Here is a 12,843-nt window from a genome sequence, read left to right as displayed (position 1 = left end):
TGACCAAGCAACCGAGCCTTTCTCTAACTTTTCACAAGTATGTGAAGACCACAAGTGCCAGGAAGCCCTTTATTTTTCCTCTGAAGAAAGGGAGGATCAGCAGATCTTCCCTAATGCAATTGCTTGTGATTCTTTCCTGCAGCTGCTATACGAGCGGTGCTTCTGCTCTGAGCTCCATGGTGCCACCAGCCACCACAGGGCTGCAAATGGAGCCCACGGAGCTGCAGTCCTGAGGCGCTCACCTCCAAGGCTCATCTGAGCTGCCTTGAGTGTTGACCTGTGCAGGGGCCTCTCTTCCAGAACTGCTGACACCAACAAGCACCCCATGGCTGTGGAAAGGAGCTGCTGGGAACAGCTCCATACCAGCTGCTCCCCAGCCCAGCATGAAGCCCCCACAACCACTGTGCCCACACACACCGCCTTGTCCAGCCTCAGCCCACGCTGCCGAAGGGGCTCAGTTTGCTTCCTGAAGTCCTTGGCTTGATGAAGAGCAGCACCAACCTGAATCTGTGCCACTGTCCCTTCCCCTAAAACCCTGCTCTACCTGGGGTGGGCAGCCTCTAGGGGAAGACAGAGCCCCTTCCTGTATAGCTAACAGACTGCTGCAGCCCCTCCTGCGCTCACTCAGTCGCCCTGTGTGGGGTTTCTTGAGGTACAGAAGCCATGGCCCAAAGCAGAAGGTCCCTGGGGTTACTCCCCATACAGAACATTCTGCAGAGATGTAACCAATTCTCCATCTTTTCTGGTAACAGCTTCTCCCAATTCTACTGCTTCTGCACCCAATTTTCCCCTAATGTCAGCACTTCCCCAGGCAGAGGCTGTGCTTCCGTCCCTCCTGCCTGCTGCAGACACTGCTTGGTGCAGCCAGGCAGCGCCTAGAGGGCCCTGTCCTGCAGCAACCCTTGCTTACAAATAAATAACTGGATAGATGAATATATTTCTGGAGGTTAGGGCTCAGCTCCTCAGAGCAGGAATTGTGACATTTTTATGCTGGTTCGAAGTCTTCCAGCTTGCTGACTGATGAGCCCTGCGAGATCCTGAGGCCTGGAGGATCTCTGCCAAAAGGCAGCTGCTGGGGCTGAAACACAAAGCGCTGTGTCAGCACCTGGAGGAGGAGGAGGAGGGGAAGGAGGAGTAGGAGGAAGGCCGTTTTGATTTGCTGCCCATCCAGAGGCTGCAGCAGGCAGATGGATGTTCAGCACACTAGTGGTCTGCCCTTTTACAGGCCGCTGCCATCAGACTTTTAACAAAGCCATTTTTACCACACTACAGCAGTGGCTGGGGGCTGTGCTTGAGCAGGACTCGTAGCTCAGCAGTGGGGCAGCCGATCCCCTTCAGGATGTTCCTGAGCATCTTTCACACAGGCCAGCTCTGCAATCTATTAACACGACTTCACTGGGGCTGAGTGTACAGGGAGTGGAACTGGATCCAAAGCAGTACCAAGCTTTTTGTTTGGTTGTTTGGTTGGTTTCTGGGGGGAAGGGTTATTTGCTCTGACATTCTTTTATCCTCTGTTTTTTATCTTTTCTTAGCAACCTCTTAATCTACTGCTGGGTTGGCGTGATCCTCTGTTCAGAGCAGGATTGATCCTGTGCAACGCCACTCACAAAGGGTAGGGAAGTTTCCCAGAGGCTTTTGTTGGAACAATGCTGCCCTGAAGGGCATTTCAGCCAAATTTCTTGCCATTTGCTGAACTCAAGTTCATCACATGGTCGCATCTCTCCAACCTCACAGGTCATGTGTGACCCCACCTGCAGCTGGAAGCCATTTGGTGGCACCGTGCGTCCACCTGCTTCGTCCCCTCATTTGGACTCCTCCACCAGACACCGCCTTGTATGAAGCCTACCACCAAAGCATGAAATTAAACCAAAATCAGTTTTGTTGTTGTTGTTGTTTTTAACTATTACTAATTGCATTATGGGATCTCCTGGGACAAAGCCTTTTGGTTTCCCTGGGTAGATCATACAGGAGACAACAGGGCTTTGGCTTTGAAGAAAGCTTGGCCGTGTGGAGCAGCAAGGAGCGTGAGCTCTCTTGGCACAGCTTTTGAGGGGTGGGCAGTGCTGTCACCTGCTTGGGGAATGGGTGATTGCTCTGAAAGGCCACGCAGGATCCAGCACTGGGAGGTGTGCTAAAAAGGCACAGAAATGAGCTGCGGCGGGACGCTGGGTAAGGAAAGAAGAGCTGCTGTTTCAAAGATGGTGACCTCCATGAGGTACAGCACAAGTGAGGAGATGCTTGGGAGGCTTCCTGGAAGAACATTAAGGTAATAGCTCTTAAAAGTGAACAGAAAAACCATGGAAAGAAAAGCCTAAATCTACCAAAATGACAGCAGGGTGAATGAGGGGTTTGGGGAAGGCGGTCTGCCAAGGAAGCACCCGGGATCACACCAATAGCTCAAGCTGAGCTCTTTAATTTTCTTCCCAAATGAAATAAAAATAGAAAAACAGAGTGAGGGCTGGCTGTTGCCCTGGGGACAGCGGTTCCCTGCCCATGGTGACTTCAGGCTGCCCCTCCTGGGCCTCACCGCCCGTCTCTGGCCTGCTTGGCGCTGCGCTGAGGCCTCTGCCGGGGCCTAACAGTGCCTTGGGCCGAATGGGAAAACCTCTGCAGGAGGCCAGCCGCTTCCCCAGAGCCTCTCGTTTTGTTTTTGAGGAGCCTGGTGGGAGGCTGTTGATCTCTGTGCTCCCCTGATTAAGTAAAGGTGGATGAAAGCGGGGGAGCTTTCTGTTGAAACCGAGCTGCCCAGCGTGTCGCAGAGCTCCCGTGTGCTGTACCGCGCTCTTGCAGCTCAGGCCAAGGGTGCACAGAAGAAGTTGCAAGGTCTTTTATCAGACTTTTTTTTTTTTTTTAGTTGTTTTTTTTCTTATTAGTATCAACTTAATAATGAATAAATTGTACAGTTCTTACCATGTAGGAAATGATTCACGGAACCTTACTACATTTTTTTCTGTTGAGATTCCCCACCATTTTTCAAGCATTATGGCATCATTTGCCAAAATGACTTCTAAAATGTGTACTCAGAGCATTCTGACCTTATAAAAAACCTAATCACCATCATCATAAAAACATCAAGCCCTTGTTTTTTTGTAATAAAACGCTTTATAAAATTGAATCAGGAACTAAGTACTTGCTGTCCAGCCGTCCTCCCCTCCCTCCCTTGACTTGCTGCCTGAAATTTGACCACTGGAGCTTGGATTTTATAGCCTCGGCTTTTCAGATGGGCTACCCAAGAAACAGGGACTCCGAACCTCACCCTTTGAAATCACATGTTGAAAATCAGGGCTTGGTCCAAAGCTGTTCTCTGTGGACGCTGCTGCTACTGGCTACAAACCAGAGAAGCCCTGAAATCATTGTTTGGTTGGTTGGTTTTGGAAAGGGCCAATGGAAATAAGTGGATCACATTTCCTTGTGTTTTTGTCTGGCCAGCCAAAGCGTCTGAACTGATACAGAGGTTCAAGCCCATGTGTGACAAGCCAGTTCCCCATGTATTTCCACTGGCAGAGAGCTCCAGCAGCAGAGACGTAGCACCTGGATCAGTAACTTCAGCGACTGATTGGAAACGTGCCGGTAGCAAGACCTTGCAACAAAAGTGATGTGACAAATTTGAGGAGTTTTACAGTACTAATGCTTGTTATTGCTTCTCACAAAATGTTACCAAGCTTACAATAATCTTTACACTTTCAGCAAAAATGTGAACAGTATATTTGAATATATTAAAAAGAATTAAAAAAACATTTCACAAAAACATTTGTTGCCATATGAAAGTCTTTCAGCAATAAATGCCCACACCAGTATTTAAACATTGTTAAAAGTATCATGATTTGTACTAATAAATTATGCAACAAGAGAGGTAAACAAAATAAAATTACAGTATAGCTCTCAATGTTCCTCCGCTGAGCTTAGGCAGCTCTAGGAAGCTCAATTTTAGATGACTAATTAAGAAACTGATATTTTCAGAGCAACAAAAATAAAAGCTTTTATTTGTTCATTTGAATATAAAACAGGCGTTATCACAGATGTACAAAGCGTACTGGTGGTTTAACATACAAGAAGGTTGCTGTCCTTTGCACATAAAAATTTTTGTTTGAAACTGTGATTGGCTGAGTTACATGAATTTCTCTAACCAGTCACCACACTCTATGAAATAACGCTGCTAACATTCAACTGATAAAAGGGACAGTCTTCCCTTGGGTAAAGTGTCAAGCAGGATTAAATATATATAATAAACAAGCACCATGAGGAATCTGCTCCTGTTTGATTAGTTTTGTGTTTAAATGTTCATTGTGTACCCTCTGTTTTGTGCATGTGCATCGAGTTGATTACATGGTTTTGTCTGACTTCAAAAGCACAAGGTCACAAGACAAACATTTTATACATTCTCATGAATGGTTTATCTACAGTACGATTTCTAATACAGAACAATCCTTCTTTATTGCTCAGTCTGATGGTGCTTAAATGTTTCCTTCCTTTTGCTTGCACAACAAAACCAGAAACTCAGTTTATCGTTTCTCTTAACTCAGAATTTAACAACCACGGATGACAGGTTGCAGAAGAGAGCTGTTATTAACTGCGCTTCACAACTGCATTGCAGTTCTTTTTTTTCTCTACAAATGCAAAGTTGACTTCGTGAAGGTTAAAGTGATGCTTTAAATGACAGCTAAATTTGTTTTGCAGTACTGAGATCAGCGATAGCAGGACTTCACAAGTTAGTTCACACACTGCAATTATGTTTGTAATCAATCAACATCTTGTCTGAAACCTTACAGCGACTTGCCATTAAAAACAGATTTTATTCTTTTTAAAGGGAGCAGAAAATGAAGTTGACAAAATCTAGGATTGGTCTTCAGAGCATGAATAGGGATATTCACAGGACAGTGAAGTCTGAAAAGATGATTTGAAATAAAACAAGTCTGACGTGGTGAGATGCTCTGTACTGTACATGCAGACTAAAATGTCCCCACCTTTTAAAAAGATTTTAAACAACCAGCATTGAGACTCAGAAGCCAAACAAAACTACTATCGTTAGCAGGGGTCCACTTCTTGTACAGCATTCTGCAAAGGCAGACACAATATGTCCCTTATACGTGATATAAACGTGATTATGTTTGCCCTGCAACAATCTTAGTCATGCATACCTGGTAATGAGAGCCAGCACATGAACGTAATTTTGGACAATAAGAAAAGCATTCTTGGACTGCAGCTGGTAAATCCCACTCTTGACCGCAACTGGGTCAATTCAGTTACAACCACATGAAGAAAGGGGAAAGTTTTTTTAAAAAAGGGGTGTGGGGTGCCGGGAAGACAGCAGAAGTGGGAAATCAAACCTCTCCTTTATCCAAAGGTAGTAAAATGAAGGCAGCTGTGATGCATGTTTTCCTACTCTTCTCCCATTGACAGCCTCAGGTCGGAGACCCTGGGACTGTGGATCTTAAAACAGGCAGTTCAGTTCCTCTGATGTTTTAATTGGCTTAGGGACTAGTTAGCAGATGCACGATTTGTGCTGAATTGGTTGTAGTGACTGTATGCTCCTCTCCGTTAAGGAATAAATTAGACCATCAAAACAATCGTTTTCTGTAAATGTAAACTGGATGCCTTGGCCACTGAGCTATGTGTCCTAGCTGAGAGGCAAATTGATAACTCTGTGCAAATAACCCCAAAAGTTTTCCTTATAGCAATAAAAACACCAACTAAAACAATGAAAAAATTGTGCAACAAAGTTTTGCAGCTAGACAACAGTGCTATTCCTCAACCTGCCTTTTCTAAGTCTAACAAGTGTATGCACATGCCAGCACGAATATTTATTGTTGCCTCCATGGCAAAGAAAAAAAAAATTATTGTAGTGCATTTTTAGTCTTAAATTCATTCACTGCCTTAAAGGCAGCAATAATTCCACTTGCTGGTATCTAGAGGATTCTTTTAGACAGGGATACTTAGCAATCCAGGATTGCTTTTTTTCAAAAAATTTGTGAGTAACATTTGATTATCTACAGTGGGAGACACCATGCAAGTGACAAGTACTGCATTTTAAACTTTAAAATCTTTTGTCATTAGTGAATTTATATTTCATATATATATATTTGATGTGATACTATCCACTCAAGATAATACAACACTTTGTTTTTATATTAGCAAACATTTCAAGAGTTTAATATTCTTGAATGTTTCTTCTCTTTTATACTTCTAAAGAGATCAAAATAAATTAAACGTTTTTGTACATAATTACAGAAGAAGTAGTTAACTTATTTTATCTTTTTAGTTTAGTACAAAGATATTTGCAAGTTCATTGCCGAAATACACCTTATTTATAAATTTCTTCCATTCTAACGCTAACAGCAAAGGCTCTTTGGCCTTTGTGCTTTCAGCATCTCTGACAGAAAGCTGCTAGATTTCTAATTGAAAGGTGCTACTTTGGGAATTCTCCTCGTACCACTACATAGTTTCCTAAGATGTGGGACCTAAAATGGCTTACGTTAGTATCAGATTTGTGTTCATCATCCTTTTACGACATATTAAAACAAATGAAGAAAACAACTCTTTGTATTAGTATGTAAATTGTTTTAAAAGAATCCATTTGGAGGGCAGAAAAAAAAAAAAAATCTACTTCAGCTTACTTAATGTAAAATACAAAGCCACATTTACTCAAAAAGCAGTATTGTCCAATAAGCAAAAAAAAAAAATGTTTAAAATGGGCTTCTCCAACAAACTGAAGGGCCTTACCCCATAGTCCTTCTTTTCTAAAATTTAGTGGTAAAAGAAAACATTTCACATTTTATTTCCTGCCAATCATGACTGCTTTGAAAAGTTCCAAATAGAAACAGTTCCGTTCTGATGAGTGTCAGCATATTATCTGCACATTTTTTTTTTTAGTGGACACCAAAAAATTTTATACATCTATGGTAAAGTCCATGGAAGCTTTAAGGTACAAGACTACATGTTGTAGGCCACATAGATGGGATCTAGCTGGTCTGCCAAAAATCCATCTCGTAGGTGCATACGTTGTTTCTCTCCACGGGAGTTGATAGGAATTACACCAATGTCCACCACCACCACCACCCCTACAATCAGATAGTGTTCCTCCAGGACCACGTTGGTGACCAAAGGAACCAGGTCCAAAGCTTCTTGCTCCGATCCATCCAGCTCAACTACAACGACCAGTAAGTTTGTCCAGGTAAACACTGCACTGGAATCAAAGAAAAAGAAGTATTAGTTGCTTGTTTTTTTAAAAAATCCATTTCATCCCACCTTGTTTACTGCTTGTTTCAACCGTGCTGCTTCCTTCTGCACGCTGAGGCCCAAGGCTGAAGTGTCAGGAGGGAACGTTTCTGCAGGCAGGGCGGAAAATGAGCCCCAGTAGCTCTCAGTTCAGTATCGCTGCAGTATAAAGATGTGAGCTAAGCTTGACAGAACCTCGAGTCTAATCCTTGCCCGTTGTGTAGGGAGGCAGTAAGAAGTCCTGCAGTTCCCTCTGAAGCCCGGGAGCTGTCACAGCGCTGCCCTGCTCACGCAGGCATGCGACGTGTGGGTGGAGGCGTTTCCTCGAGGTTTTTTCTGAAGAGCGGCCCAGGGGAGCAAAGGAGGTCAGAAGAGAAGGCGGTGATAAAGCACCGTAAGGCACACAGCCCAGCCTGGAAGACCTTTTGGATAAACTCTGCCTAGGAGAGGGGTGTGGAGCTCTAGGAGCATCTGCACGGCACACTGCAGGCTGCACAGAGCTCCCTGGGAGCTGGGGAGGGGGCGTTTGTGCCTGCCCGGTGCCAGGGCTGTGTGCTCCCTGCCTTCTGCAGCGGGTTGGCAGTGGTCCAGGCAGGTCAGAGCTCGGTACAAAAGAGCTCCGATTTTTCTGGACCACTTGGTTTACACAGAAACCATCTGCTTTATTTTGGTTGTGGTTTAGTTCTGTCGGGTTTACAGGGACAGGGGTTTTCACGTTCCTCAGGAACAGGTGGGATGGTCAAAGAAACACCATCATCACCGGTGTCTGCACTGAACAAGCTTTGAGTGACCCCAAAATTCTGGCTAAGCCTTTGAACCAAAGCAGGTAAATTTTGGTTTCTGTTGCCTGGTATCTTTCTAGCTAAGGAATAGTCTTTGTCCTTCACACAGGGAGGCTGGAAGGGCACAAAAGCCTGGTGCATTCTTCCCTCCACCCCTCCCCACTCCTCTCATTTCTCCACAGCCTCGCAGGAGGTCAGCAGGGCTGAAAATCCACAAAGAGCAGTCTCATTCTTCTTTGCACGTGTTTAAGACACAGACCATGGTTATTTCTTGCTCTACCTTATTCTGTAGCATAAATAATTATATTCTACATGTCACTCTTATATCAAACCCTGTAGTCCATCCTCATTTACCTGTAACTCATATCAAACCCTGTCGTCATTTACCTTGTAAGATCAGGGGATAATTTTCAATAACTATCTTGAGCAAAAGTATCTGAAAGCTTGAACATGTTATGTATGTAAGCTAACTTCAAAAAAGAGCTGCTTACACTAAGGTCAACACCGGGCTGAGACTGAAGTGCACTCTTTTGATCTACTACAATTCTGAATATCCATGTGCTTTGGAAACACACCTTTGCCCAAAAGTTAGCTATGAAAATGTGTTCCAAGTTGATGCTTAGCAGACTTTAGGAGAAAAAGTACTTATTATTAAACAAGCATATTTCATTTTCAGATTCTGCAAAAGTATTGTTTGACAGAATTCTTATGGGCTTATGTGTTTATTGATCTGGAAAACTAATGTGTACTCAGAGAAAGGTTGTGCAGGCTCCTTTGGACTTAGTACTGCTATGAAATGAATTTTATTTTGTAATCTTGTTTTCACAGAAGTTTCAGTGAGCTGCACAAGCATCTAAGTTAATGCTAAATACATTTTAACAAAAAAGCCTGGGAGGTTTTATTAAAACATTAGATAGCGGTTGAAACCATGCCTTAAACCTACTGTTAGCTTGTTATTTGGGAAAACTGTTCATGGGAAGACTTAGAAGCAATGCCCCTAAAACACAGCTTGGGAGAAGCTGGTTTGTCTGAGTCCAGCAGACTGATACCCCAAACCTTCATGAAGCTGCTCGTAATTCCTAGCATCATTGGCACTCCTAAGAGGGTCTCAATTCATTTTGAAACTTGTTAATGAAATTAATTAAAAATTTCATATGCCATGATTCCAACTCAATGGTAACCATTGTAAATACAAAAAAAAAAAAAAAGATCATCCTCTACGTTCCCACCAGTTAAAATGAATTTATACTGGCCAGCATGTATCACTTATGAATATATTAAACTTCTAGCCCTGAGAAAACAAATGAATAAAGAAACAAACCTAGGCACCATTTTCCCAAGAAATCACAGTCACAACCAACAGATGCAACACAGCCAGTGCAGTGAGCTGGGACGGCCCCTCCTGCTTCTTCTATCCCACTAACTAGCAGGGAAAAGCAAGGAATTTGTTGAAATACCTCCAGAAATATAGGCCCATAGTAATTTCCTTCTCCAAATATCTTGTGTAGCTCTACCTACTTGTCATTATGCACAGAGAGAAAACCACTTCCTAGCAAATTCAAGGAAAGTATGTACTGCTCCTCCTTCAAGGCTTTGGAGCTAACAGGAGCCAACAATGCGCTCTAATTGAATTACACACACACACGGTATTTCTCAAGGTACTCTGCATTATTAAAAACAGTTTCCAAAATGTTTGGTGCACTTATACATCACAATGAAAATGTACTGTGTGCCGTTCTGTTGCTCGTTACATATTGAGACACAGGAGGTCTGAAGTCAGAGGTTGCTGATTTTGTGCTGCTAAATTTTTTTAAGAAAAAAAGAATAATTGTAAATGACCTTTACAGATCCTCAATAACAGAAGCTGCACAGCAGGATCACATATCAGTCAACAAGTCCTTGCTTTCTTCACTAGTGGTAAATGTTACAAAATGAGCATGTTTCTTTGAAGCCGTTTTTACAATTTATGGACTGGACATAGCCAGTAGCTTTTGTTTGCAATCAGTATCAATGCCATTAAGTTAAATGCTTAATGGGTCATTGTAACATAACAGTGGCCTCCAACAAGAAGAAAGAAACCAAAGAAAAGCATATACAAGGTAAATATACAAGGAAAGATTTTACTGGCTATTATTTTGTCAAGGAGTCTTTCCCAAGGACAAGAAGAGGATATCCAGGAGAAGTTGAGTGAGAAAAGTCAAGGACAGTCAGGACAATGACTATAAAGGAAAACTTTATGTTGGTGACTTGTGGGAATGATTAGGTGGACCACTGGGTAGGAAGAGGTTGGGCACTGTAAACAAGCCAGATGTTGCTTTGAACATCTGCGTGTCCATTTTCTGCAAGGACCACATCAGAAAAATCTACCTCACCAGAAACTTCTCCTCCCTGAGGAAAAGACAACCCTAAAGACTTTAAATGGTTGCCTTTGAGCAAAGGGGAGTAATAGCATCATATAATGTTTCCTGAAATCTTGTTCATGTGTCTTGTACCTTATCACCCAGCTACTGGGAAGAGTTAAGGTACTAAGAAGCATTTGCATGTACTTCGATCTTCTTGCAGAAGTCCAGCGGTCCTTCTCCTTGGTCCTCCCAGCTTATCCTAACCCTTCTTGGGTTGGTCCTATCCCACTCAGGACTTTCACAGTAATAAAGGGGAAGGATGGAAAGGTATCCCCAAAGAGCTCCCAGTGGTCTTGAGAAAAAGAATATAATTTAAAACTTTTTTGCCACTGAAACCAATGGTGACCATTTTGGCAGTATATGGCACCTTCATTCACTGCCCATGAGCTCACACTTTGAGGACACACAAATCTCTGACAAACAGGTACTGCTGAACACATGGATTTATGAATCTGCAGCCATCTTATAATAGAGTTGTCCCTGGTTATCTTTCTATCCATTGATGATAAGAATATGACACATATGAAAGGAGCATTTTTCAGTATCCTTTAAGTGTTCCTACTGGTCTGTATGAGGACCCAGTATCCTCTACCCCATGCAATGCCAGCACAACAAGACTGTGTCACCAGTGGCAACAATTGAGGGAGCCTGCAATCAGGTAAAACCTCAGTTACAGTCAGATGAGCAATTAACTACCTCAATTGTAACAGATATTGAAGAAAAAAGCAAAGCATTGTGCCTGTAGAAACCGCTATGGTCCTTAGGCTTCCTTAGTAAGTCCACAGGCCACACCTTGCAGACAGGACTGAAGAGAAAAATGGGGTCATATCTTATACTAGCTGAATTGCTCTACCTGCTATGACAGGTTTGTTTTGGTTGAAAGGAAAAGGCTGAGCTGAGGTTAGATCAAAACAAAACAACTACCTGGTTCGGTCTTCTGATGCAAGAATAATGAAAAGCAAATTGTTCTCGAGATGGCCTTAAGAAATGATTACCTGCTGTGTGCGTTTGATGATGTGATATGTTGATTAAGACAACATCACTATTAACTCATTGATTTACTGCTTCAATTTCCATTGCTTGATTTATTAATAACTAATTCAAAAGTAACAGTGTGTTCACTAATAAAGTTTATTAGCGTGTTCATTTATTTAAAATGTTTGCTTGCTTACTCCTTCTAATAACAACCCTCTTAAAGCTTGAGTCTTTTTTTCCTGGTTAGAATATAAGTCTCAAACTCCAAGAAACAGCTACTGACCTACCTGGAAGCAGCTTGTTTCTCTCAAATTAAGAGTTTAACCTTTCACTCATACTTAAAAACACACAAAAAAAGGAAACAAATTGAATGATAACAGAAAACAGTCCTTCCTGATTAAATTTTCTAATGAAAAGTTTCATCCTAAAGATGCATTTACCACTGAGTTATAAATCCTGTGACCATCCTGACAGACCATTTCCTGGATCAATTGCAATATCCAAGCAAAACCCCAGACATTATAGATATTTCAGCTTTATATAAGAACCGTGCTGTTATATAATCCTTACCATTCTGTGATGCTCTTGTGTGCTCTAATTACAGAGGTCTCAATATCGATCGGATGATATCTCATCCCTCGTAACTCCATGGCTTCATCTAATGCACCCACAACATAAAGTGCATCATGGCGTTCTGTTTGTAAGGGGAAAAAAATAATAATGATTCTGTTCTCTAGAACACTAGATTACAAAAATGTTCACATTAATAAGCAAGTAACATAAGTTATTTTTATAAATTACCCTCAAATTTATGAAACACCTAAGTAATTTCCAAACTAATAAGCAATTTACATTGCTGAAATGCAGCAGAAAGCAGAAAAAAAAAAAAAGAGGAATGCAGAAACACTATTCCCATGTGACAAAGAAAGGTGGAACTCTTTATCCAAATACAGTGAAACAAATTCCTTTTGTCTTGAAGGTGGATATAGAAAAGACTCATTCTTTTTTAAGGCAGCCCTAAGTAGACAATAGACTTCTTGTTTCTCTCTCTCTCTTTCTTTTCTTTTTTTTTTTTTTTTTTTTGAAAGAGAAAGGATGGACTGGACCCTAACAGTATGGAATATGTTGTTCCAGTAGCTTTGAGAAGGCCAGTTCTGATGGTTAAGGTGTGCTACAAAGGTTTGCATCAAGAAGCAAGAAATACATACTTGCTATGTGCTATCCAGCAAATTGCTCATTAAGACAGATGGCAAGCTCTGAAGAATAATTCTCTTGTATGAATTTTTATTGACTAAAGAAATAAATGAGGCTGAAATGAGACTTTTAAAAAGATATCAGGTTGATAATAAACTTCTGCACGTCATACATAAAGGAAATAATATTTGCTAATAGACTTAAAAGCGGATAACTAATTCTTTTTATGTTAACTCAGACAGTTGCACAGTGGTAATGTAATGGCCATATTACTT

At 41.8% G+C, this 12,843-nt stretch overlaps 1 protein-coding gene across 8 annotated transcripts in view; it reads right to left on the bottom strand.

Moving 5' to 3' along the window:
- Positions 1 to 3,611: 3,611 nt before the first annotated feature.
- The window catches only part of DIP2C (disco interacting protein 2 homolog C), a 311,738-nt gene continuing 302,506 nt past the window's right edge, over positions 3,612 to 12,843 (bottom strand). For all 8 annotated transcript variants that reach the window (XM_027450454.3, XM_027450457.3, XM_027450456.3 and 5 more), the window contains 2 exons: positions 11,945 to 12,068; positions 3,612 to 7,183 (listed from right to left, as the gene is read on the bottom strand). In XM_027450454.3, coding sequence (XP_027306255.3) covers positions 6,931 to 7,183; positions 11,945 to 12,068 — 377 coding nt within the window. In that variant the 3' untranslated portion in view covers positions 3,612 to 6,930. The remainder of the gene's footprint in view (positions 7,184 to 11,944; positions 12,069 to 12,843) is intronic.

This window comes from Anas platyrhynchos, chromosome 2 (assembly GCF_047663525.1).
Source record: "Anas platyrhynchos isolate ZD024472 breed Pekin duck chromosome 2, IASCAAS_PekinDuck_T2T, whole genome shotgun sequence".
Lineage (NCBI taxonomy): Eukaryota > Metazoa > Chordata > Aves > Anseriformes > Anatidae > Anas > Anas platyrhynchos.
The sequence above is the reverse complement of the archived record's forward strand: the minus strand, read 5'-3'. Positions and strand labels throughout refer to the sequence as shown.